The following is a 24,158-nucleotide window of genomic DNA, read 5'->3' as shown; positions in this document are numbered from 1 at the left end:
AAACTCCTATTTCAAAGAGTTACAACCACCCCATCTATGTTCCTTAATTCCCCCACAAACCTCTCCTCTACAGCCACCGCATCAAGCGCAAAACACGTCGAATACGGCCTCTCAAGCTCCAGCCTCACACCAGGCCGCTTCTCCACAAACCCACGACAAACCTCCAACCACGTAAACCCCTCCATATGCTCCGCATCCGCATACTCGTCGTCCGACCCATCCATAAGCCGAATCCCACTCAGCACCACTCTCTCCAGACTCGGCCACGGCCCCGTAAGTGCATTTGCCAAATCCTGTTTCTGCAGCGCAAACCCACGCAGCCTTAGCACCTTGAGTTGGTTAAGCTCGAGATACGGGAGCAGCAAGGGAAGAACCGACGCAGTGTGATTTGTATAGTCTAGATCTGAGAAGTTCGTTTGAGATGATGTATCCAGGTCGTCGACGAGCTCGAGGTGTTGGAGCTGCAACATTTTGTTTATCATGAGTTTCCAGAACCAGAATGCGTTGAAGGTGGTACTGCTGTTTGCGGGGGAGAAGTGGCCATGGGTACCGGGTGTGCCGCGGACGCTGAGGGTGAGGCGTGTGAGGGTGGCTAGGTTGGGAAACTCGTCTTCGGGGTACATGTAGCCGCGTCTGAGGATTTCGCTGACGGTGCCATTTGGGGAGTAGTTGTCTATACTGGCGAGGGAGAGCTGGAGAGTTTGGACGTGTGATGGAGCTTTTCTAACGATGATGGCACTGGCCCAGGCGAGATTTACGGTTCGGTCTTCTATGAAGCGGGGGGTTTCTTGCTCAACAACGGATTTGCCGGTTTGCTGGATAAAGGTGTGAGTGCAGGTTGACTGGGGGTGGTCGACTCGTTCGCAGCATGCGACGGAGATGGATGTGAGGTTTTTGAAGTAACCGAATATTCGGGCGAAACTCCATTCAGCGCTATGTACGAGTGGGCGCCAGCGCCAGAGTTGGCAGAATGGTTCTACCATTGCTTCATGGTATCTTAGCCAGTACTCTCGTTGCTCGTCCGTCAACTCCGTAGTAGGTGAACCATCATACTGTGGATATAGACGTTGTCGAGTGGCTCCTTCAGGAGTATAAGATATTCCCATTCTCATATCATCAGTTCGGATAGCTGGCGGAACCTATGTTAGTTAGTAAACTTTGCTTTTGATTCCAGGCAGGTTGCTTGTACCTGGACAACAATATGCGTCACAAAATCGAGTAGGTGGGCATTCTGCTTAGTGGTTGCAAAGCGCTCTAGATTACACGATGCTCCTGGCAAAATATGTGTCAACGTCATATCCCTGAATAGGTATTCTGTCGCCCATTCCCTCAAGCATGAATGCGCCAGGCTAGCATTTTGGAGGTCTAGTTTACATCCTGGCTTCATCTCTTCAACACATGTTGGAGCGAGATACGAAACTACTTGTTTCATTAGCTCCGAAGGCAGCGCGTCAATAGTACGCCAACGTCTCATTTGAGCTCTCTTCTGCAGCACCGTGTCCATTACAGTGGCTTCGAGCATCTCACAGGTCCAGTAGTAGCAAATGTGACCTTTTTGTGACTTCCCTGTAGCCTGGAAGTGAAGTTAAATAATTGGCCAGGAGGAAAACCCAGCGAACTGGAGGACAGCATTTTATGAGAATTTGCCAATTGGTTGCCTAAAAGGTGTTGCTATAGTGAAGAGGCAACCATCCCTGTCGTTACCCACAGCAAGAAACCGCCTCGGCTAACCGCGGTCCATGGCAATGAAGTCACCAAACCGCAACCCAGCTGATGCCGTAGCCGTGACTTTGGACTAGATCGCTATAGCTTTGATGTAACCCATTACAACACCCAAACTAACCCACCTACCTTCCTGTCTACCGCTCAAAATGCCATTCCTTCGCCCCGCGCCCCGCATCATATACCGCGCCATCCAAACCCGCACGTTCGCAACTGCACAAACCCCAGCCATCAATGTCAAAAACATTCCCGCGCCCCATTGCGGAAGCATACGAATTCTCTCTTTGAATCGACCCGCAGCGCGCAATGCGATTTCCAGGCAATTACTCGCAGAGCTGAGCCATCAGGTCAATAGCATCCATGACGAGGGAGACAATGGGCCAACGCGGGCGTTGATCCTGGCCAGCGATGTCGACTCGAGTTTCTGCGCCGGCGCAGACTTGAAAGAACGAGCTACATTTACTCAGGAAGAGTATATCCTATCTCCGCCTCAAAGTATGCTAACAATTGCTAACGAGTAGCTACAGGACAGCAAACTTCCTCGCGTCGCTACGAGGAACATTCACATCGATTTCGCAATTGCCTATTCCTACTATTTCCGCTCTTGCAGCACCGGCGTTTGGCGGCGGTCTTGAATTAGCACTTACGACACATATGCGCATCTTTGGTTCTACGACTACGGTCGCCCTGCCTGAAACCCGTCTTGCGATCCTACCGGGCGCAGGAGGAACTTACCGCCTCCCTGCAGTCATCGGTCTCTCGCGCGCCCGCGATATGATTCTGACTGGACGACGAGTTGCGGCACCTGAAGCTTATTTCCTGGGGCTATGCGACCGGTTGGTGGAGATTACCCCAGAGGTTGCGAAAGAGGAAGGGGCTGCAAGGAAGAAGGTCCTGGAAGAGGCGATCAACCTGGCAATGAACATTTGCGAGGGCGGACCAATTGCTATCAGGGCTGCGCTGGCGGCTGTCGAGGGATGTGCGCTGGGCGAGAAGGCTGAGAATGCTGCGTACGAGCGTGTGGTCAGGACCAAGGATCGCGATGAGGCTCTTCTTGCTTTCAGAGAGAAGCGGAAACCTGTGTTCAAGGGCGAGTAAAACTTAAGACATATTTTCCAAAAGATGCTTGTTCAATTGGTCATGTTTTCTGTTTCTGATGAATTATTCTATTCATTACATCGAATTCTCTCTACATCTTGCTCTTGATCTCATCCAACAACTTGGCCAACTCAGTCTTATCCGCTGGCTTCGTCGGCCACCCAACAGTCAGTCCCTCCTCCACATTCGGCTTGGGAATCAAATGGAAATGCACATGGTCTACCTCCTGATGCGCAATGCGACCATTGTTCTGTAGAATATTGTAGTCCTTGAGATCCTGTGCAACAGCAATGCGCTTGGTGACGGCGAGGATTTCAGAGAGCTGGTCGTCGGGTATATCGTGGAGCTTTGCGCCGTGGTGCTTGGGGATGATGAGCTAAGGTGAGGCCGTATGTTAGTTTGTGTTTATCAACTCTCAAGAAAAGAGGAAAGCAAGTTTGGAAAGAGGCTTACGCTGTGTCCCTTGCTCAATGGGCCAATGTCGAGGAATGCAAGTGTCTTGTCGCTCTCGAAGATCTTCATCGAAGGGATCTCGCCTATAGGAGCTCGTTAGTATGTCACAATGCACTAGTGGGAATTGAGACCTACCCTTGATGATCTTGCAAAAAATGCATGCAGCAGAAGACATTGCGGTACTCGTGAATTGCGATGTTGGTTGGTTAGTGCGTGGGTTGGTACGGGGAGTTCTGGATGACGGCGCAGGGCTGAGCTCCCGGGCGAAGTGGGGTTGACCGAGGGGCAAGTGGCGGGGTAGCTCTTTGGTCGGCCGAGTTCGCCTTGCTTGCGCAATATATCACCAGGTTTTGACAAAAGCTTATTACTTGGTAATAGTACATTGTGTGTCGGTATAGTCGTCTGATATTCTAGCTAAGGTTTGGGATTACGCCAACTTTGCATGTCATGATGACTTCCACTTCCATGCTTCGCATTCAAAGTTGGAATAGCACCTGAACTCGTTGCTCAAACCTTTCGCGTGTATAATCTCATAGTCTGTAGTCTTCAATCCTACTTTGCCGTAGAGTTTCTCGGTGACCAAACTCTCCATGCGCTCTCCAGTGCAGACAATAAGACGAAGCGAGTCTTGTGACCATGACTTGGCCAGCCATCGTACAGTCAGAGCGGCTATATCATGTTAACGGGGTTATGCGCTGACTTTTTAGGAAATGTGAAAATTCACCTTTAGTCTGGCAGTCTTGACTCAGAAATGGCGGGTCGCAAATGATAGCATCGAACGAGCCTTTGAGTTCAGGCGGTAGCTGGATCGCTTTCTCAAAGTCGTATGGGACAAACTCTTTGAAGACCGCAAAGCGTTCGTCGAATTCGAGAAGTTTGATCTGCGGCCGACATGGGACTTCACCTGAGTTCTGTGCAATCATCAATACAGCGCGGGGGTTTTTTTTTCAGGTTGTTCGTCAAACACAACTTACGATCAAATTCTTTAGCTGTATAAAAGCGCTGGGCGCTGATACAACTGCGATTCTCGTCCCATCGGTAGCGCCATCCAGAAGTTGCTTCGCAAGGACCGTGGCAGTCTCGTCACTGTACCAGAACTGACTTGCGTTCCAATCTTCTGTGAATACATCCATGGACAGTTTTCCATCAAAGTCATCTTCCGCCTTGGCTTTCAGATCTTCAAACTGCTTTGCGCGTTCATCCCGCTCGCCGTAAAATTGTTGAAGCGCTGCTAGGGCGTCGCCCGAAAGCTGTCTTGTTTGCTTAGTATGTACGTCATCATCTACGACAAGAATACTCACGGAATATCGTCGTCGTCTTCAATCATCGGTACCATACTAATCCCTTGTTGTCAAACTGCAGCGGCAAATAATTGCATGTGGATCTGAATAGTCGCAAACACCTGAACTCACCCCACTCCCGATAAGCGAGCCTCGGTAAGTGTGCTTGACCCGACACCTGAGGTATGGAATGACCATGTTACGCCAGCGACTTACACATTTCAGTTCACTTAGACTATATTCAAAGATGGTCGACGCACTAGTACCTTTGCCTGAGATCGAGAAGTTGAGCGATCGGGTGATTAGAGTGCTTGGTGGTAACCCGGGCAAGGTAAGCGGCGTCGCATCGCAAGGTAATAACATACACTGACAAACTTCAAGTTCACTTTGCAAGGTTTGCGCATCTCGTTTCATTTCGGAATTCATATTGATCAGTACAGGTACCAACACTTATGTCGTCGGTCAAGGTGCATCGCGACTCCTCATCGATACGGGCGAAGGCAGACCCCAGTGGATAGCGTCCATCAAGTCGCTGCTCTCAAAGGAGAACATCGCAATCGAAAAGGTACTCTTGACACACTGGCATCCTGATCATATCCAAGGAGTCCCTGATCTCCTCGAGCACGCTCCTAACACCAAGGTCTACAAAAAAGATCCACACCAAGACTGGCTCCCTATAGCCGATGGACAGAAGTTTGAGACTGAGGGCGCGACGTTGCGTGCATGCTACTGTCCTGGACACACCACCGACCACATGGCCTTTGTGTTGGAGGAAGAAGACTCCATGTTCACGGCCGACAATGTGCTGGGGCAGGGCACAGCGGTCTTCGAGGATCTAGCAACATACATGAACAGTCTCGAGGCCATGTCAAAGCAGTTTGGCGGTCGCGCATACCCCGGTCACGGCCCTGTTATCGACAATGGCCCAGCAAAAATCAAAGAGTACATTGGTCATCGCAAGCAGCGTGAGCAGCAGGTCTTGGATGTGCTGGCTGCGGATGAGGGTGGGTTGGGGTTGTCGTCGATGGGCATTGTCAAGGTGATATACAAGGATTATCCAGAAAGCCTCTGGGAGCCGGCGGAGAGGGGCATACTGCAGATCTTGAACAAGTTGAAGCAGGAAGGAAAGGTTACTGGTGATAAGACTTGGTCGTTGAGTGGAAAGTCTAGTCTCTAATCAATCAATACAAAGTTTGTGGATCGAAAGCTCCTGTTAGGCGCCCTGCGAAGTGGGGTGGGATGTGCCCCGCCAACCAGTGCTACCCTTGTGCAGCTACTCCTGAGTGTACAATACTGATATAAACGATCAAATTTCCCAGACTTCTATCGAATCATCTGACATTGTGCCAGAGTGGTTAATGGGTTAGACTTGAATTACTCATTCATGTCATCTAATGGCTTCGGCCTCGCAAGTTCGAATCTTGTCAATGTCGCATAACCATATCGTACAATGCCCCCAGCGGGGGTGTTTTTCTTTTTGCCTTTTTTGCTCGTGTCTTGCTTTCTTTGCTGTATCTACGGAAAGGAAGTAGATGGTACTTGGATTATTTTTTGCCTTCCAACTAACGGGAAATAACTACAAGCTGTGCAGCGAACAACTTTGCTCTAACAAAGTCAATAGGGTAGTGACATCTTCCGAAGCAGCAATCATTTTGGCATTTTTGAGAATTGCGAAAGCTCTGTACGCGAATTTTAGATACTGTTGTAGACGTCGACCATGCCCATGAGAAGACTAGCACATGATCGCTGTAGATCTAAACAAACATGGTTAATTCTTGGCCCAAAGCAACTGGTTCTCTAGCATTCCCCGTGCAGCTGACCCAATCATCTGAGGGTAGTTTTATTGACAGAATATGATTCGAAGACATCGAACAATGTCAAATCATATTTGGCGATTGCCTATCACAAATTGTGTTGGGTGTTATGAGTGAGCTAGTATATTTGAAGCCGCATAAATGAATTACTAGTCAACCTCACTTGAGTTTTCTGAGACGTACCTTTGAAATTGGGCCCAAAAACTGTGGTAAAGGGTGTGCATTTGACTGATACTCTTTTTCTTCTACAGGATAGCCCTTTTCCTACTTCGACTTCATTTTCAGTGGCTAACTATTTGAGGGATCTAGCAATTGATTTGGATGTAGGTGCACATGTTCCCAATGCCTTCTCTACCTTGCGAAGTCAACTACTGTTCCTGGATCGCGATCTCCATGGAGACCACGTAGCCTAGCATAGCAAAAGTCACGGACAGACCGCTCCGAGATCAAGACTGGAGTCACATGGCTTTGAAAAATGCCATAGGTGTGGAGAAAACCCATGATCGTTCCACTTTGTGGCATCCTTGGCAATGTAAGGTTTGCTTTGAGCAGAGTGGTGTGATGTATACTGATACACCTACACAGGTTGCGAAGTATCCATACTAGACAGTGCTTTATAGGTTAAAAGCCGGAGATAGAAGAAGGTCATTTTTGGGCTTATGGAGTGAACTCTTAGTCATTATTCTACTATAACTAGTTGACATGCACATACTAGAATCAACTTTACTTACTCTGTATATGACAGCGGTTCGAGTTACTTCGCGACGATAGTGTCCCACTCCGCGGCCCACTGGTCGGGGAGACTTGCCATCTCTACCGTACATGGCTTAGCGCAGCGCTCGATATGCATCCATCTGAACCCTAGCCAGCAATTTTCGCCGTGACCTCCACTCTGGCCGGCAACATTTCCCCCAAGACGAATAAGTTAGAAAAGAATCCTATCCTACTGGACATACGCACAGCGCGGAACGAGGCGAACCTTATTCTGGGGTTGTGGGGTAACGGGTGAGGCGTTATGCTCGTCATCTGGGGATTCTGGGTACTTCTACTGGTCTCAGGGGCATCTGTAGACGTGGGAACAAGCACACCAAGGTGGCAGAAGCACCATGCGGCGTTACAAAAACGAGCAGTATCAACCAATAGCAGAATTTAGCAGTAAATATCACGCGAGTTCCAAGCGAGTCAAGAATATTAGAACATCCATCGTATCTTTGGTATCGATTCTCACGATCCATAGCAAAGCAGATCGGCCAGTCTCGGACTGGGGGTCCACAGAAACTTCGAGCGAGCTTCTGAACGCACGCCCGATGTTTGCGTCAACAAAGTGACCCCTGCGTACGCACATATGGGAACCAGCAATCAGAACAAGTAATAGGACCAAAGAATGCGGTTCCCAACCGCTTAAACCGCATGTGAACACGGAACTTTCTAGTCGCCGTTTTTACCTCGACACCGCTGTTAACCAGAACGTTATCGGATGCCTGTTGCAACAGCGATAATAGGCCTGCCACTAGCGTTGACAGACAGGTGTTGTGGATCCACCTTGAAAGATCTAACGCGAGACCAAACGAATTATCCAGTGTGTACATAAAGGCTGACCGACATTCTCCTCTTCTACTACTCTTCTCACTCGAGATTTTTGTTCAATTCTATCGGACTGGGTCCACACGAGCACCAGGAACTCCATTGAAACCAACATGGGTAGAGGCGATTCGGTCAAAAGTGTCCCACAAGAACAACAGGAGACCATGGTCTCTTGTGCCAGTAGAGATGGATCGATAGCTAGGGAGCCGTATGGACCGACAGGTATGCTTCTCCACCAAACCACCCACAACGAATTTCGTGATAATAATAACTGACCCCACCCAGGATTTAGTGGTCTCTTTACCAATCCATATGTCGCCATGTGCGCAGCATTCGCCACCATTGGAGGCCTTCTCTTTGGATACGACCAGGGTGTCATCTCCGTGACGCTTGTCATGGACCAATTCCTCGGCCGCTTCCCTCGCGTTTCGGACGATGCTTCAGGCGCGGGATTCTGGAAGGGATTGATGACTGCTATGCTGGAACTTGGTGCCCTTATCGGTGCGCTGTTTGCCGGATGGATTGCAGATAAGCTATCCAGGAAATACTCCATTGTCGTCGCGGTCATTATCTTTACGATTGGAAGTATTTTGCAGACTGCGGCTATGGGTTATGCTATGTTGACGGTGGGACGACTGGTTGGAGGAATGGGTATTGGAGCGTAAGTTGAAACTCCACACTGAGATGCTGTTGCCCCTAGGGCGAGATCTAACTGGGTATAGACTTGCAACAATCGCTCCACTCTACATTTCGGAAATTGCTCCTCCAGAGATCCGTGGTGCCCTTCTCGTTTTGCAGGAGTTTAGCATCGTTCTCGGTATCGTAGTCGCCTTCTGGACAACGTATGGTACCCGCTACATGGCCGGAGAATGGGCATGGCGCCTTCCTTTCCTCATTCAAATGATTCCAGGTCTGATCTTGGGTGCTGGCATCGTTTTCCTTCCCTTCTCACCTCGCTGGCTAGCTAGCAAAGGCCGCGACGACGAAGCCCTCCAAGTCCTTGGAAAACTCCGCAAACTCCCGACCGATGACACTCGTGTGTTCCAAGAATGGTGTGAAATCCGTGCCGAGGTTGCTTTCAACCGCGAGGTTAACTTGGAAAGACATCCCGATTTGCAGGGAAATACACGTATGGATGAATTCAAACTCGAGATTCAATCGTGGCTCGATTGCTTCAGACACGGGTGTTGGAGGCGAACCGTTGTCGGCGTTGGCATCATGTTTTTCCAACAATTCGTCGGTATGTATAGTACCACACTCTACAAAAGACGTAACTGACGGAATACCAGGTATCAACGCTCTCATCTACTACTCGCCCTCTCTTTTCAAGACTCTTGGCCAAGACTACGAAATGCAGCTCCTTCTCTCCGGTATCATCAATTGCACCCAGCTCGTGGGTGTTGCGACAAGTCTATGGACCATGGATCGCTTTGGACGCCGATCTCTGCTCCTGAGTGGCGCTGCGCTCATGTTCATCTGCCATCTCATTATTGCTGTCCTGGTAGGAAAGTTTGGTGGCCGATGGGCTGATTACTCGACTGAAGGCTGGGTCGCCGTCGCCTTCCTCTTCTTCTACATGTTCAGTTTCGGTGCCACATGGGGTCCCGTACCATGGGCTATGCCGTCTGAAATCTTCCCTTCTTCACTCCGCGCAAAGGGTGTTGCCTTGTCGACATGCTCCAACTGGTTCAACAACTTTGTAATCGTAAGTAGCAACTTGCTCAGCGATACAAGGAACAAGACACTAACGCGCGTTTCAGGGTCTCATTACTCCACCTCTTGTCCAGAACACCGGCTACGGCGCCTACACTTTCTTCGCTGTCTTCTGTCTCCTCGCATTCATATTCACATTCTTCGTTATCCCGGAAACGTCTGGCAAGACGCTAGAGGAAATGGACCAAGTGTTCCACGATGTCAGTAGTGAGGCGGAAGAGCAGCAAAAAGCACGCATCATGCGCGAGATAGTTGAGGGCAAGAATCGTCATACATCTGCTCCAAATCCCTAGGGCATCCGATGATCACTTTCTAAACACAGTCAGCTATTATAAAGATAATAGTAATGTTAATTTTATTTTAAACATTTTTTCCAAGACATATGACGTATATTTCATCAATATCCGATGCTGGTTCCCATTGTCGCGATCTCATAAAGTTTCCATCAGTCGAGATGGCCTTCGGCCCATTTCACCGAAGGCCCTGTGCCGACTTCCCATACCCAAGAGATCCCGCACGCCAAATAAGACCAGTAATCATACGATTCCAATGCTTTGGTAACGTCAATACAGAGGGTCTGTGTGGGACCCGACAAGTGGCATACAAAAGAATACCTCACTACCCATAATGTTTGCGCGTGATTCTTTCGTGTGAGACGGCCATCTGCAATCTGATTGGTGGGTGTTCGCCGGGACGAATACCCGGCGATACGTGGCGCATTGCGAGAGACTTTTGGGAAGAATGCTCATCGGATTACGGCCAATGACATCAGAGGTCAGCGGTGCTATGTTCTGCCTTGGGTGTAGCAAGGGTGAATGGGTGGTAGCGCTAGCCATGAGGATTGTTGAGGATAGGTATGGGATACTGGTCATATGGTGAGATAATGGACATCGGGTTCAGGGTACTGTACTGCGTCACCTGAGTATTTGCTTTTTCCATCGACGAGGGTCTGCGCTTGATGTGTCAGGTTCCTTTTCTCAAAGATTAGTAGGAGCGACCATTGTTTGATGGCTTATGGCAAGGCGTGAGTTAAGTGCGGTTACATCCATCACAGAAAACTGCCCAACACGTTTCGGGAACGATGGACTGGGGTGTTTGATAAAAAAAAAATTCTATTGTTTCATTGGAGAACTGGCGGTTGAAGCACCAGACATGTCCCACTCGTTTCTGAGTGCATTGATCAGCCAGGCCGTTGGCCAGACGTGGTCTCTTTCAAAGTCGGCCAAGATCTCAATTATTTCTTTCCTCTGTTTCTCGCTTGATACAAGCGGGCCCCAGATAAAAACAGTGTGGCGGACTGTGATTGCTAGTGGTACTGCTTCTTTCGAGCTTTTGGCAGCTCCGCAAATGGCTTGTGCATGCGATAGGATTTGGTGCTATAGAAGTTAGCAATCAGTCTGGTACATGAAAGACGGAAAGATTTACATCTGTTTCAGATAGTCGATAGCCGTCATGAACTACCGAATCTGAGTGTGGCCTGAACCGGAGTAGCATGATGCAAGCAAAGTGGTAGTAACAGAATGAAACGGCTGATGAATTAGTATGCGCAGCGGTAAGAGAGGAGGCTTAAGTAATCTTACCATGCCAATCGGCTGTAAACCAGGTATTTGGAAACGAGCAGCTATCATCCACAGGACCTTGATAGATGGGATTGAAGCCGGCTGGCCTGTCCCGCATCCATGTGTGAACAAGCTCCCACAGCTCCTCCCACTGTTGCATCCTAGAACGCATATCGCCGTATACCTCGTTCCCATCATAGCAGAAGTTGACGACGCGCGCAAGGTTCCATGCCATTTGGTTGGACCAAGCCGTTTCCAACCTTAGCCGTGCCAGTGGATGTGCATCTCGCATTGAGCTGGGTGTTGGATGCAGCTGCAATGAGAAATCGATGTCGAGCGGTTGTTGGTTTATAGTAGCTTTGTGTATGCACTGCCGTACGTATACCCAGAAGGCAGCTTCGCGCAGAGTGGGTGCTGAAGGGTCTACGAAATGATGTCCTTGTGAGGAGCGGATGATGGCCGAGCAACCTGCAAGATGTTGTTCGTCTTCTAAGCCTACACTTGAGGGAACTAGATGTAAGAGTTAGCAAAGAAACGGCATATATCGAAGGTGTCGGGTAAGCTTACCGCTGAGCTGCTCATAGAAGTGTAGTATGACGATGGCACATAGAAGGGTCTCATCATGACTTGCAGCCTCCTCGTTCAGCCGCAAGATCAGGAGCGAGATGCAGCGCTGATAGGCCGCGTCTGCAACAGAGTCGTTTCGAGAGTGACGAGCAGCGAGTGCAATGACGGCGTGACGAAGGACGGAACAAAGGGTGATTTTTTCGGGTACTCCAAGAGTGAACTGATCGGTTGCGTCTGTACAGTCAAGCCAGCGGCCAATGTGTTCGGTATAATGATGGACCAAGAGGGCTTCTTCATGGGTCAGAGGAATGGGTTCTGCTGCATGGCCTGCGGTGCCTAGGGGGTGTTGGTCCATCTGGCTCTCCTGCGCCAGGAAGGTCTCCATCGGCACATGGCCCCTCGTATCCTCCACCTTGTTGACATAGTATGGCGGAGCCGAAAATCCTTGGGCCGATGCGGAAGGCGTGCTGGAGTATGGACTGTCTAGTACCCCATCGGTCTGACTGTTTTTCCGAATGTTTCTCTGTGAGATGGACTGGCTGCGACTTCTTTCACCAATACCGTCGGCACCATCCATCTCTTCATCTTCATCTTCTCCATCCTCGCCGTCCGCGCCGTCCAAATTGTCTCTGGCCTCATTTTCATCGTCCGTGCCGCCTGTAGCAAACTTGCTTGATGAAGCTCCACCAGGTCGATAGTCTTTGAACTTGGTGTGCGGTTCCTCCCACTGGCAGGGCCGGTTTTTCTTGCTACAGGCCTTACATGTTGGATGAGTTTCGTCGCCTGAGTTTCGTGTAAGCGCAGATGAACAATTTTTGTAGCGAACTTACACTTGACACGGCGTGCTCGACATGTAAGACTTTGTCCAGGTCAGCATTATTTTGTGACCACCAGATTGGGATCATTACTGACCAGCCACTCCTAGAACGGTATTTACTATACCAAGTCAGCATGCATCGAATATAAAGGCTCCAACAAGACTTTACCCCATACGTGGATACTGGAAGCTACTAATCGAATATTGGTGTACCTGTCGCAGTGTCAGCGGGGTCCATGGTGCCGCCCAAATCAAGTTGCAGTTCCAAAACAACAATCTTCTCAAGTCCAGATGGTGGCTGATTGCGGGGATCCGTACCGTGGTTGTGTAGTATGTGTGTATTGGGGTTGCCCATGCACTTCACCGACTTCGCTCGAAAGATCACCAAGTGACTGACATTGGAAGCCGCCTGGGGAGATTGGGAGCGACGAAAAAGGGCGCTTAGATGTGGCTTGTAAGTTCCAAAAAGGTATATCCTAGAGCCCAATAGTAGTATCGAGACGAGATCGTTACCTATCGAGTGTGGCTTCGATTATATTAGTCATTTGTCGAATAAGATTCCTTACCCACTGACGTGTTGCAAAGGAAGCCGCGGAGGCACTCGTTTGATACACGGCACATTAATTCTGCAGATCACGGTCAAGTCGCAACGTCCTTTATCTGCGTCGGGGTCTCGAGAGTGTGTAGTCATCGAGCCGCGCTCACGCAATGATTGTTTATAACTTCAGATTTACTGAAAGTTGCGGCACATCCGATATTCACGCGCTTGTGCTGTTAATCCTTGCTGGATGAAGCTTGCTACGGGCCAAATTCCCGAAGCCAGTCACAGCTGCCAGAGCTCTACAAGCTTAGCCGCCACTCACTCCTACAGCTAGCCTATATAACCCTGAAGGTTCATCATTACGTGTAGCAAGCCAACTCCGGACCTTTAAAGGAAGAGCCCGCACTCGAGGTTCCAGGGTTCCAGTGTTGGCACCCTGTGGGCCGAAATCGCTGACGTAGCCAGAATGCTCCTAGTCCCAATAGACTGATTCGTATCGAGAAATATTTTTTGTACAATTAGGACGCGCGGATGATCTGATCATACAAAGAGTCTTCAATATCGTTCGCTATGCTCTTTCAGCAGCTATACTGGGCAAATCGACAAGATATAGAGCATAATAGCATGTCTTTTGTGAGGGCGATATTGATCTCTTGTGTCTTTTTGGTTTCGCTAAACGTGGCTCAGATAGTGCCAAACTTCGTGACGAGTGCAGGAGCCAGTAACTCGGCGCCTTGGCCACCGAATTGCTGTTGTGTCACATCTTATACCTACTCACCAATTCACTGCGCTCATCCATGCAGTCATTCACGCCCTCTTACATTCGATTTTGTTTGAGCCTCTAAAATTTCAGTCTTTTTTGTATGAAATCGCCGAGAGCCGTAAACGCCACACCTCAACCTCACGAGATGCGAGACTGGCCAGAGACCGAGACGAAAGGGCCATGCTGCTGAGGCCAGAGAAGTTCGTTGGGCCATTATAAGAGCACCCATATTTCTTCTGCTACTGTCAGCCACGGCAAGCGCATTCAGAAGCAGCATTCTGTACGCAACGAGGACAAACCTATCGTGGAATTATTCTGGATGGTTGACCGTTCCAACTGACACATTCTGGTCCAGGTCGACAATCAGTGGCGTGCTAAATGACGGCAAGGCGTCCAAATCTAGCGAAGCACTTGTTGGAAAGATGAGTTCCTTCGATCCGGGAATATTTGTCTAAGAGAAAACCGCAATTTACGATATGGAACGTCAAAGGATATAAAGCTCCAGAGTATTTCCTTTGGGTGGTTTTGATTTTACTAGCGCCATATACGCACCTATCGGCACGCATACCGGTCTATTCTGAGTGGACGAGAGCTCTTTGATATCACGGTACTCGGCGTCGACTTGCATACTCTCAGTGCCTAGGGAATCCTCCCATCGCGTCCTCGTCTCGATCCGCCCCCATACGCGCTTCGTACCGAGCTCTCCTCAGCAGTACGTATGCGACCTTGGCCAGGATGATATGAAGGTGGGGTGATGTTTGTCCTCACACGAAGATGCCTGGACGTCTTGAAGGTCTTGAAACTTTTGGTAGTCAAAAGTTTCAAGATCTCTCTGCCCTGTCGGAGCAAAACAGGCCATGTCCCCGAAGCCCCGTTGAGAAACAATAGCCGAGCAAGGACGCGTCCTCGATGTTGCTGCTATATATGGGTACATGTTGTCAAATACTGTCTACGCTGTCAACGTCCAAGGGTTGGCTCATTTTGACCCGCATAAGTCGGTGAATGAGCAGCACATTGTTGAAATCTGACAGCAACTGACGTCGAATGCACAAGGATTGTACCTGCAAGCACATCTTACCATATCCGGCATGGATACGAGCGCTATGCCCCAATGTCGCCAGGGCCTCGACGTACCAAGCTTGTCATCTCTGACGGTAAAGAAAGACCAATGCGGCATAATGGGGAGATATTCAAGGGCGACGATACAAGAGTGGGTGTCAGAGAATTTATTGCGCTACGTGTATCTTGGACGTGATAGGCCAATGACTCATGGTGCAAGAGTACATAAAGCGTGTATACAAGGTGCGAAGCGGATTGGATACAAACTGGCTCATGGGCGGGGATAGTAGCCACGCGTTTGCTACCAAGTCTGGTGGCTTGGGCATTGCTCCAATAGGCTTGAGCGATGGCAGATCGTAAATGTAGAGTTGGTATGCAAGCCAAACATAGGCCATCATGATGTAAGCATTGCTGTAGTAGTACTATACAAAGTTTGAATGCTTTTGGGGAAAGCGGAGTTGTACGTGCATGTGCTTAGTTTACCACATGAAGATGATCTGGGTGAATACCTTGTACACGTCTTAGCGCCCAAATCTCCATATCTCCGTGAAATTTGAAAAAAAAAGACATTTGTCAAATATGGTCAAGACGCTGACAAAACACATTCTTCACCCCTCACGGCCAGCCAAATACATAGAACGCGTTGATGCCAGTTCCCGGCGATCGTAGTAATTTTATACACATGATACAACATAAATACACAAAAAAAGTCCAATATTCTTTCCTGTCCATTTTTTTCAGTCATCACTCTCGACGTCCAACACATCGGCCCTCTATAGCCTGGCTCAACCGTCCAGTCTAGAACCCCCTAGCTTTTAGGAACTCTGCAATCTCACTAGTATGATGACCCTTAACGATAACGTGGCTCGTCAGACTGTTAATCTTGACATCCTCGTTCTTCTTGTTGAGGAAGACCCTCAGTTCGTCTCTCAGGGCGGACAAATCGCCCGTGATCTTGCGTATAGTAGTCTGGTGCAGGTTGCCGCCGCGCTTGTAGTCGGTGTAGATGGGCAGGTTCTTGTTTATTGATCGCGAGACGTGGTATTTGGGGGGCGGCAGAGATATCTTTTGGGTAGGCGGTATCTTTTGTTTCTTGGGTGATTTGGGCTTTTGTGATGAGGGCGCGGTGGTAGCGTCTTTTGGCTTGGTGTCGGCGCGGGGATGCTTGGAGGGTAGGACAGGCTTGGGTTCTGGTGGTTGTGCACTGTCGCCTTCGGTGAGGGATTCTGCTGCTGCGAGGTCGGCGGCGCGCTGGGCTTGTTGGGGTGTTGATGGGTGTTGAGATGAGGCGTTTGGTGGGAGAGAGGGATTGGTTATGGGCTTAGGATTTGGCGGAGGCTCTGTTAATAGTAAGTGGATATGCGCATAGTTTGGCATAGAGGTGAGGAACTAACGCTCAGCTTGCCATGTGCTTGCAGTGGAGAAGCGTAGGCATTGTCGGTAAGCGATTACTCGCGGAGCGGCCAATGGCCTCAGCAGAGAAACGAGATATTGCATACGAGGCATTGTAATATACCAGAATCGAACAATCGCCTGTCAGGAAAAGAATAGCCAGGCGTGGGGATGTGTGGCGCGGAGAATGACGATGCGGGCTTGATGCGTGAATTGCGGCTCAACACCACAAGTTTAGCGTACAAGGGTCCTCGCTTGCGCACAGTCGTTTTTCATTATCCTAACCCCACCACCACCGCCGCCCGCCGACAAGACGAATTTCGCGTCCACCACCGCCCCTCCCACCACCCTCTCCCACTCCCCCGCCGCCGACCACGACGACCACAATCGCCCACCATGGCGGACTCAGCGGCAACTGGCGCTAGCATCGCCGAACAATACTCGCTCCTTCCCAAGCTTATGCCCAACCTCGACCGCCACCTCATCTACCCGCTCCTCAACTTCTCGAGCGATGAAGAGGCTGAACAGACAGTCGAGCAGAAGAAGCTGCTCCTCGAACTTCTCAAGCCCACAAACATGACCGATTTCGTCGGCCAACTGCACCAGGACGTCCACGGCCTCTCCGACATGTCTGACGAGTACAAGAAAAAGCGCGAGGAGGTCCTGCAGAAGCGCGACCAGCTCGAGGAGGCCACCAGCAAGATTAGCGGTCTTTTGGATGACGAGAACGTCGTTACCAACCTGAGGAGTGACAAGCAGCAGAACTTGGCCTATCTCAAGGAGAGCCACGGCGTCGACATGGAAATGGTCAACCAGCTGCTCGAGTTTGGTCAGTTCCAATACTCGTGCGGTGTCTACCCACATGCTGCAGAGCTGCTCTACCGATTCAGAGTTCTGGTATGTCTCTGCCTGCAAGCGCACTCGCTCTGTATCATGCCTCGCTAACACACCTTTTCCAGACCACCGATGGTGACAAGGAACGCGAAGCCACGTGGGGTAAGCTCGCCTGCGAGATTCTGTCCGTCAACTGGGACTCGGCCATGGAGGAGATCAACAAGCTCAAGGAGATTATCGACACACGCCTCTTCAACAACCCTCTCGCACAACTGCAGCACCGCACCTGGCTGATCCACTGGTCGCTCTTCCCCCTCTTCAACCACGAAACCTCGCGCGAAACCCTCACCGACATGTTCTTCTCCCCCGCATACATCAACACCATCCAGACAAACTGCCCCTGGATCCTGCGCTACCTTGCTGCCGCCGTCATCACCGGCCGCAACCGCGGCAGGAACTCGAACCAGTACCAGAAGCAGCTCAAGGACCTGATCAGGATCGTACGTCAAGAAGGCTACGAATACAGCGACCCTGTCACCGACTTCATCAAGGCCTTGTACATTGACTTTGACTTTGAGGAGGCACAAAAGAAACTCAGCGAGACCGAGGAGATTCTCAAGAACGACTTCTTCCTGTTGGGCGCGGCAGACCAGTTTGTAGATGCGGCCAGGCATCTGATTTCTGAGAGCTACTGCAAGATTCACCAGAGAATTGATATCAAGTAAGTTTACGGAAGTTTTTTTCGACTTCAGAACATTTGCTAATAATTTTCTTCGCAGGGACCTCTCAACACGTCTCGGTCTCTCCCAGGATGAGGGTGAGAAGTGGATTGTCAACCTCATCCGCGACACGCGCGTAGACGCAAAGATTGACTACCAAGCCGGCACAGTCGTCATGAACCATCCCCCACAATCCGTCTACCAACAAGTCATTGAGCGAACGAAGGGCGGCTTCTTCAGGACCCAAGTTCTCAGCGCGGCCGTTGCCAAATGAGCCCTAGTTTTCCTTGCAAAGAAAAATCCTTGTTCATGGCAAATAAATGGGGATGACGTGTAAATGAACAGCTTCTGGGGAGGCAGATGACATGGTGAGGTGGGGGCAGGAGATGATGATGAACAAGTATGAGGATGAATGCCATGATCTATGATTGTGTTTGGGGGAAAGGAAGGAAGGAAAGAAAAAAACAATCAATCATGGGATTCCGGTTATTTTAGGCTTTGCAAACGGGAGCATGTACTTGATTGGCATCAGGGAACTGGCGTCTTTATTTTTCCCTTTTTTCCCAAAAAAAAGAAGGGGAGGGGTTTCGATGGCTCCTCCCTCTTTTTTTCTACATATATCTTTCTTCTCTCTCTCTTTTTCTTGTGGCTTGTGGCTGTGTAGACACAATGGATGGATGGATGGATGGGGTCATCAGAGCGCTGTATATTTACGAAATACAGACCGGCGAGTTAAAGTTCGATATAATCTTGGGAAAAAAAGAGCAAGATTGATAAAAGTGAATGATAGGTCGAAAATGCAGTGACTGATCTTTTTTCTTTGGTTCCGATTCCTTGTATAAAAGAAAACCTACTACTTATACACAAGCCTATATAGTCACCATACTAGATTCCTCAAACAACAACCAGGTTTACTCTATCCTTAACCGATACGCTTTTCACTCCTTCCTTCTTCTTCCTTCAACTTAAGAGCCCAAGATCAAGCAAAGTACCTAGGCTCGTTAAAAACATGGTACCTATGCCCCCTGACACCCTCTCCCTTGAACAAATCCGGGAACCTCAATCCAGCGGGAACCTGCGATTCGTGGACGAGCTCGTTGCTGGGATTCTCAGGTTCGCCAACGACGAATTTGCCGACCTGTAACACACGTATATTAGCACTTTTCTCCCAAAAAGAAAAAAAGAAAGGAGGGGAAAAAACGTACCTGCAACTCCGTATCCGTAATTGTATGTCTCGAGACACGGGCATATCCCGTCCTCTTGAGTCCCTTGTAGAGAATGTACTCGCACCAGCGATCCCAATCGCTCGGATCGATATCCTTCATTCCGCTCTTCTCACCAACATAGGTATTGTAATTGCCCTCTCCGGGCTTAATGACGAGGTAGGAAAGCAAGATAGCTGGGCGAGGCGTGGCCTTCATGCGCTCGGCCAGGTATTCAGATTGCAAGCGGCGGTCCTCTGGGTCTTCTTCCTGGCCGGAGTGGAAGACGAAAATGTCAACCATTTCGCCGTAGGCGTCGATTGTGGCTTCGATGGCGGGGGCGAGTTCGCCTACAGGGGAAGGGAGGAGATGGTGTGTGCTGTTTACAATGGGGAACTTGGAGAGGAGGGCTGAACCCCATGTGTGCTTGTTGGGGCCGGGGCCAAAGTCGACGTACATGCCTAGGTCCTCGGCGAGGAATTGAGTGGAGTCGCGGTTGCCCATGATGATGCGCTGCAGGTCGCTCTCGAGGAGACCAATAACGTCGACCTCGAGCTCTTTGATGAGATCGCGCATGCGGTGCTCGGATGACCACATGTCGTTGTCTAGAGAGAAATGGATTGTCCAGATACCGGCTGTGATGGACTTGGTCTCCGGGTGGTACGGCTTGTAATCGTAAGATGGGAAACGTAGGTATGCAACAGCAACAGCAATAATCTCCAGAACACCGAGGATGTACATGTAGTATGAGCGCTGTCGGCTAGCGGCTGCAGTGATGACAGCCTTGCCCTTGTAGCTCTTGAGCACTGGTGGCTGGGCCGAGACGCTGAAGACACCTGCACCAATCTGGAGCATCATGCATGTCATAATCCAGTCAGTGTGTTCGCGGACAAGAGGTCCACCAGGAACAAAGGCATATGCTACGACCCAGACGTGGAAAAGTACCATGAAGTTGTATACCAAGAAGGCAAGGCCAAAGGTGCGACCTGGTGCGTGACGAGCTGCGTGTGAAATGAGGATGGGTGCTGCTGCCATTGTATAGGTAGCCAGGACAAGAGCACCATAGAATCCAGTCCAGTGGCTGGTGGTGGTCAAGAAGGCGGCACCAATCGAGCCGACACCATAAAAGGCCCATGATCGTGAAAGGTTTGGCGCAAACAATCCAATCATGAGTCCAACACCCATAGCAAAGAGGGTCAGCGTGCCGTGAGGGACGGCCAAGGGTCCGCGAACGGGGTATCCTTCCCATACCCAGGAGATCATGGTGCTGGAATCGGACAGTAAGGAATGCATGGAGAAGAGTACTCCAGCAAGACCGAAACTGGCAAAGACCGAAGATCCTTTGGTGGGACCCTGGGCCGGAATATCAGCACCAGCACTTGCGGTCGATCTTGTTGATATAAGAATGGAAATGAAGGCGACTACAAGACCAGTCTTGTTCCACCCTCCGTTTTCCTCGTGCATGATTGGCCAGATGGGGTTGTTTGTCCAGAAAGCAAACTTGGCAACGCTAGAGGCGATAAGGCCAATGGAGAAAGCAGTGATGCGTCCTTCGAGGCGGTGCGGCTGCGACCTTTCTGCAAAGAAGGTGGCCGACCATGCCAAGCATGACATGGACAGGCCAAAGCCAACAGCGAAAAGTCGGTTGACAGGCGATGTGGTAAGGAAGGCGAGAAGCCCGGAAAGCGAAAGCAAATGGAAGAACCACACATAACGCGTGACAAGGTAGCGGACAGGCTTGATGCCGAGGAAGAAGGGTGTAACAGTGCACATGACCAAGGCCTCATAGCCAGAAATACCCATGTGCCAGAGGGGGAAGTCTGTTCAAAATTAGCAAATTATCGCTATTGAAGGATGGGGAACATACACCAGACACACACGCCGAGTGAAGTCAACATGGACCAGAAAACAAACTAAACAATGGTCAGTCATGTATGCATCAACTTCCGATCCAACATACTCCATTGTAGACATCTGCAGCTGCGTAGATGAGTCCAGCCCAGGAGAAGGCGCCAGAGAACGTTGCGCCAAGCTCTTTGTTTTTCCTATCACAAGTCAGATAGGTCAACGGATTTCTTCCAGATAGAACTTACTCTTGAACAGCATCGGAGACGGACTTGGAGCCGGCACTACAAAAAGAGTGGATCAGAGAGTGGTCAAATAAAATAGATTTGCGAGTCTATCTATATCGGGAGACGTGGAACATACACGCGAGATAGACCTCGTACGTCTTTGATTACAATCTCAAAGTGCTGGAACTCAATCATTGTGACAGCATCAAATGCTACATCGAGCAAGACCAGGGACCATTCGAAGAAAGCATAGATGGTGTACGCTGTAAGTAGGTAAGTATAGGGTGTATGATATGGACGCCAATACATACCTCCAGCAACGCGGTGAACCTTGTGCTGGATGAAGAAGTAAATCAGCGGTACAAGTGTTGCGAAGAAACTTCCTGCAAAAATCTTTCTGTACTTGATGGCAGTGGCATTCTGGGGACTCAGGGAGAGACAACCGATGGTCCATGGCAGGGTTGCGACCAGATACGAGATCATGAAGATGTCGTGCCAGTCATGATCGTCGGTAGAGGTCACATATGTCCATCCTCCGCAGGTTAATGTTCGGAAGATGCCGACACCAGCAATGAACTTGGGCAGGGACGAGTTCGGACGACGAGTCAAGACGTACCAGAGGCCGACAAGTGCGAATCGAGGACCTATTTTGGTTAGCTTGACCCTGTAACAGCTATCCCAGGTCATGTACCAGATGTAAGAGCAATGAACAGCATGAAGACGGAGCGTTCTGGGTAGCGGTCGCCGATGGTCGCGGACACGGAGGGGAACCATTCGTCTGGGTAGCCCTGGGAACATTGTCAACATTGGTCCTGAGACAGCATAGCACAATGACTGACGTAGAATTCATTCTGTACAATCTTGTGGTAGTGTAGCCCTCTATGATTGTTTAGCGTGATCGTGTGGGGTGTGAGTGGTGGTGGAGCAATTCGCGTACATTCCGACTACGAGGGCTCCGATAAAGGCGCCTAGATTTCATTTAAGCACGAGCGTATATGGAGAGATTGGGTCGACGAACTGTAGGCCATGGCGGTATGCGAATAGGAAATCCATTTTCCATTGAACTACATGGTATGAGCTGCGGAGGTCTCGGGAGTGCCAGATATGCCATTGCGTACCGTTGCGACGGTGTCGCCGTCCTTGTCCTTGACCATGATGCAGCAGTTGAATGGCCCTTCAATAACCCTCCAGCATTGAAAACAAGGAAAAGAAGCAAAAGAGCGTGGAGAATGGTGTGATGAATTGTCCAAGATGGCAGTCTCCTGAAGTTGGTACGTAAGGCCAGGGTCCGCGCTCCACAGGCCAAGGCGCTATATGCGGGAGCAACTCTAGCCTAGCAGTTTTCTGGCCCGGCCAACTTTTTTATACTCGACTTTTGCCAGCAACACCACGCGACGCAAACATGGCTGGCCCGAGTGACAAGGCGCGCTTCTACCTCGAGCAGTCGGCGACGGAGCTGAATGAGCTTGAGCGCAAAAAAATCTTCAGCAGGGTAAGCCAGGACAGACGCTCGCGCAATGGCAGTCTTGCTAATAGTGAGGATAGGAAGAAATCAGCTCTATAGCGAAGAAGCGCTCGGATTTCGAGCACATTATCAATGCCCGCGGCTCGCACCCAGAAGACTATATGCGCTATATTGAATTCGAAAAGAACGTCGACGCTCTCCGCCGCAAGCGAATAAAGCGACTAGGCGCCCGGTACAAAGGCTCTGGACAGCGAACAATCTACCTTCTCTACAACCGCGCGACAAGGAAATTTTCTGGTGACCTGGCGCTATGGATGCAGTATATCGACTTTGCGCGCAGGGACAAGGCATACAAGAGACTGAACGACATCTTCACCTCTGTCGCTCGGCTGCACCCTACCAAGCCAGATATATGGATTCTAGCAGCAAACTACTTCATGGACACCCAGGCCGACATTACCAATGCGCGAAGCTACATGCAGCGAGGGCTACGTTTTTGCAAGAAGTCCGAGGTCATGTGGCTCGAGTATGCCAAACTGGAGACCATCTATGTGGGCAAGATTGCGGGCAGAAGGAAGATTTTGGGGCTTGACGTTGATCGCACAAAGAAGGACGAGGACGGCGATGAGAATATGATTGCGCTTCCAGAGGTGACGGCTGAAGATGTGAATCCCAGCCTGAAGCAGGACGATGGTGTAGACGAGGTGGCTCTACAGAACCTTGCGGCAGCACCAGTACTTACTGGGGCTATTCCCTTGGCAATCTTTGACTCTGCTATGAAACAGTTCCAGGGTAGCCCCAGACTGGCCGAGAGATTTTTCGGCATGTTCGCCGAATTCGAACAGGTAGCGTGCATACCACGCCTGCTGCAGCATGTGCTCGATTATCTGCAAGAGCAGTCACCACAGGCGGTTGAGACTGCCATGTGCAAGTTCCATATGCAGTTGTACGGAAGCGACCCCGCCGATCCCGAGACTGCGCTTAGGCTGAGCAAGGCATTGGACGTGATAAGCTCTACCGTTCAGCAACACCCTAGAGAAAGTAGCAGGGTTGCCGAAGTCGTCGTTCGGCGGCTCTTATCTTTGGACCGGTTACTTGCGGGTGTGGATTCATCGCTGCAGAAGGCATCGCGTGCTGCGCTGCGCAAATATGTTCGCGCAATGGAAGAAGGACAAGATAGGGGGGATAGGGTGGTTGGCTTGGCCCGATTGCTGCAGCAGGAGGGGAAGAAAGATGATGCCGATCTATTGATGCAGATGGGCGTCAAGTACTGGGGTGAGAACGGTGAGGTGCAAAAGTATATTTCAGCAATGGAAGGGTAAAAGGAGAGGGTGTGAGTGGGCATAAAGTCAGCGGATGAGTTGTAACCAGCATAGCCTGCATTCACGTCGTGTAGTGTTGTCAAGGCGCCGAGGGGAGCGGACGCCATGTGCTACACCGCTACGGCTCTACTCGCTCTATCGTGAGATGGTGCCATGGCGGAGTGAGTGCAACCACGTCAGCT

At 50.1% G+C, this 24,158-nt stretch overlaps 12 protein-coding genes across 12 annotated transcripts; 5 read left to right on the top strand and 7 right to left on the bottom strand.

The window, feature by feature from the left end:
• Positions 1-11: 11 nt before the first annotated feature.
• Positions 12-1,522, bottom strand: COCVIDRAFT_18772 (hypothetical protein; the record flags this gene model as incomplete). Its single annotated transcript, XM_014697825.1, has 2 exons — positions 12-1,139; positions 1,190-1,522. 2 exons carry the CDS (start codon positions 1,520-1,522, stop codon positions 12-14), a joined length of 1,461 nt encoding a protein of 486 aa, XP_014553311.1.
• Positions 1,523-1,871: 349 nt separating this feature from the next.
• On the top strand, positions 1,872-2,820 carry COCVIDRAFT_40638 (hypothetical protein; the record flags this gene model as incomplete). Its single annotated transcript, XM_014697841.1, has 2 exons — positions 1,872-2,194; positions 2,250-2,820. 2 exons carry the CDS (start codon positions 1,872-1,874, stop codon positions 2,818-2,820), a joined length of 894 nt encoding a protein of 297 aa, XP_014553327.1.
• A 91-nt stretch (positions 2,821-2,911) lies between these two features.
• COCVIDRAFT_40637 (hypothetical protein) lies at positions 2,912-3,448 on the bottom strand (the record flags this gene model as incomplete). The annotated part of the gene is made up of 3 exons (XM_014697840.1): positions 2,912-3,196; positions 3,274-3,356; positions 3,409-3,448. The coding sequence occupies 3 exons, from the start codon at positions 3,446-3,448 to the stop codon at positions 2,912-2,914; spliced, it is 408 nt and encodes a 135-aa protein (XP_014553326.1).
• Positions 3,449-3,718: 270 nt separating this feature from the next.
• COCVIDRAFT_29448 (hypothetical protein) lies at positions 3,719-4,609 on the bottom strand (the record flags this gene model as incomplete). Its single annotated transcript, XM_014697839.1, has 4 exons — positions 3,719-3,942; positions 3,998-4,184; positions 4,248-4,527; positions 4,575-4,609. 4 exons carry the CDS (start codon positions 4,607-4,609, stop codon positions 3,719-3,721), a joined length of 726 nt encoding a protein of 241 aa, XP_014553325.1.
• A 191-nt stretch (positions 4,610-4,800) lies between these two features.
• COCVIDRAFT_18770 (hypothetical protein) lies at positions 4,801-5,730 on the top strand (the record flags this gene model as incomplete). Its single annotated transcript, XM_014697824.1, has 3 exons — positions 4,801-4,884; positions 4,935-4,947; positions 4,994-5,730. The coding sequence occupies 3 exons, from the start codon at positions 4,801-4,803 to the stop codon at positions 5,728-5,730; spliced, it is 834 nt and encodes a 277-aa protein (XP_014553310.1).
• A 988-nt stretch (positions 5,731-6,718) lies between these two features.
• COCVIDRAFT_18769 (hypothetical protein) lies at positions 6,719-7,191 on the bottom strand (the record flags this gene model as incomplete). Its single annotated transcript, XM_014697823.1, has 2 exons — positions 6,719-6,969; positions 7,080-7,191. The coding sequence occupies 2 exons, from the start codon at positions 7,189-7,191 to the stop codon at positions 6,719-6,721; spliced, it is 363 nt and encodes a 120-aa protein (XP_014553309.1).
• Positions 7,192-8,064: 873 nt separating this feature from the next.
• On the top strand, positions 8,065-9,957 carry COCVIDRAFT_107960 (hypothetical protein; the record flags this gene model as incomplete). The annotated part of the gene is made up of 5 exons (XM_014697838.1): positions 8,065-8,173; positions 8,237-8,612; positions 8,674-9,191; positions 9,241-9,656; positions 9,712-9,957. The coding sequence occupies 5 exons, from the start codon at positions 8,065-8,067 to the stop codon at positions 9,955-9,957; spliced, it is 1,665 nt and encodes a 554-aa protein (XP_014553324.1).
• An 819-nt stretch (positions 9,958-10,776) lies between these two features.
• Positions 10,777-12,743, bottom strand: COCVIDRAFT_40633 (hypothetical protein; the record flags this gene model as incomplete). The annotated part of the gene is made up of 6 exons (XM_014697837.1): positions 10,777-11,040; positions 11,090-11,193; positions 11,245-11,733; positions 11,791-12,573; positions 12,621-12,649; positions 12,703-12,743. 6 exons carry the CDS (start codon positions 12,741-12,743, stop codon positions 10,777-10,779), a joined length of 1,710 nt encoding a protein of 569 aa, XP_014553323.1.
• Positions 12,744-15,768: 3,025 nt separating this feature from the next.
• On the bottom strand, positions 15,769-16,476 carry COCVIDRAFT_40632 (hypothetical protein; the record flags this gene model as incomplete). Its single annotated transcript, XM_014697836.1, has 2 exons — positions 15,769-16,310; positions 16,365-16,476. 2 exons carry the CDS (start codon positions 16,474-16,476, stop codon positions 15,769-15,771), a joined length of 654 nt encoding a protein of 217 aa, XP_014553322.1.
• A 282-nt stretch (positions 16,477-16,758) lies between these two features.
• COCVIDRAFT_40631 (hypothetical protein) lies at positions 16,759-18,189 on the top strand (the record flags this gene model as incomplete). Its single annotated transcript, XM_014697835.1, has 3 exons — positions 16,759-17,259; positions 17,322-17,917; positions 17,976-18,189. 3 exons carry the CDS (start codon positions 16,759-16,761, stop codon positions 18,187-18,189), a joined length of 1,311 nt encoding a protein of 436 aa, XP_014553321.1.
• Positions 18,190-18,894: 705 nt separating this feature from the next.
• Positions 18,895-22,343, bottom strand: COCVIDRAFT_107981 (hypothetical protein; the record flags this gene model as incomplete). Its single annotated transcript, XM_014697834.1, has 12 exons — positions 18,895-19,053; positions 19,121-20,937; positions 20,985-21,030; positions 21,078-21,162; positions 21,211-21,246; positions 21,326-21,452; positions 21,501-21,833; positions 21,881-21,977; positions 22,029-22,068; positions 22,127-22,157; positions 22,208-22,253; positions 22,308-22,343. 12 exons carry the CDS (start codon positions 22,341-22,343, stop codon positions 18,895-18,897), a joined length of 2,853 nt encoding a protein of 950 aa, XP_014553320.1.
• A 248-nt stretch (positions 22,344-22,591) lies between these two features.
• Positions 22,592-23,976, top strand: COCVIDRAFT_107978 (hypothetical protein; the record flags this gene model as incomplete). Its single annotated transcript, XM_014697833.1, has 2 exons — positions 22,592-22,681; positions 22,735-23,976. 2 exons carry the CDS (start codon positions 22,592-22,594, stop codon positions 23,974-23,976), a joined length of 1,332 nt encoding a protein of 443 aa, XP_014553319.1.
• Between the last annotated feature and the right edge of the window lie 182 nt (positions 23,977-24,158).

This window comes from Bipolaris victoriae, assembly GCF_000527765.1.
Source record: "Bipolaris victoriae FI3 unplaced genomic scaffold scaffold_89, whole genome shotgun sequence".
Taxonomy (NCBI): domain Eukaryota; kingdom Fungi; phylum Ascomycota; class Dothideomycetes; order Pleosporales; family Pleosporaceae; genus Bipolaris; species Bipolaris victoriae.
The sequence above is the reverse complement of the archived record's forward strand: the minus strand, read 5'-3'. Positions and strand labels throughout refer to the sequence as shown.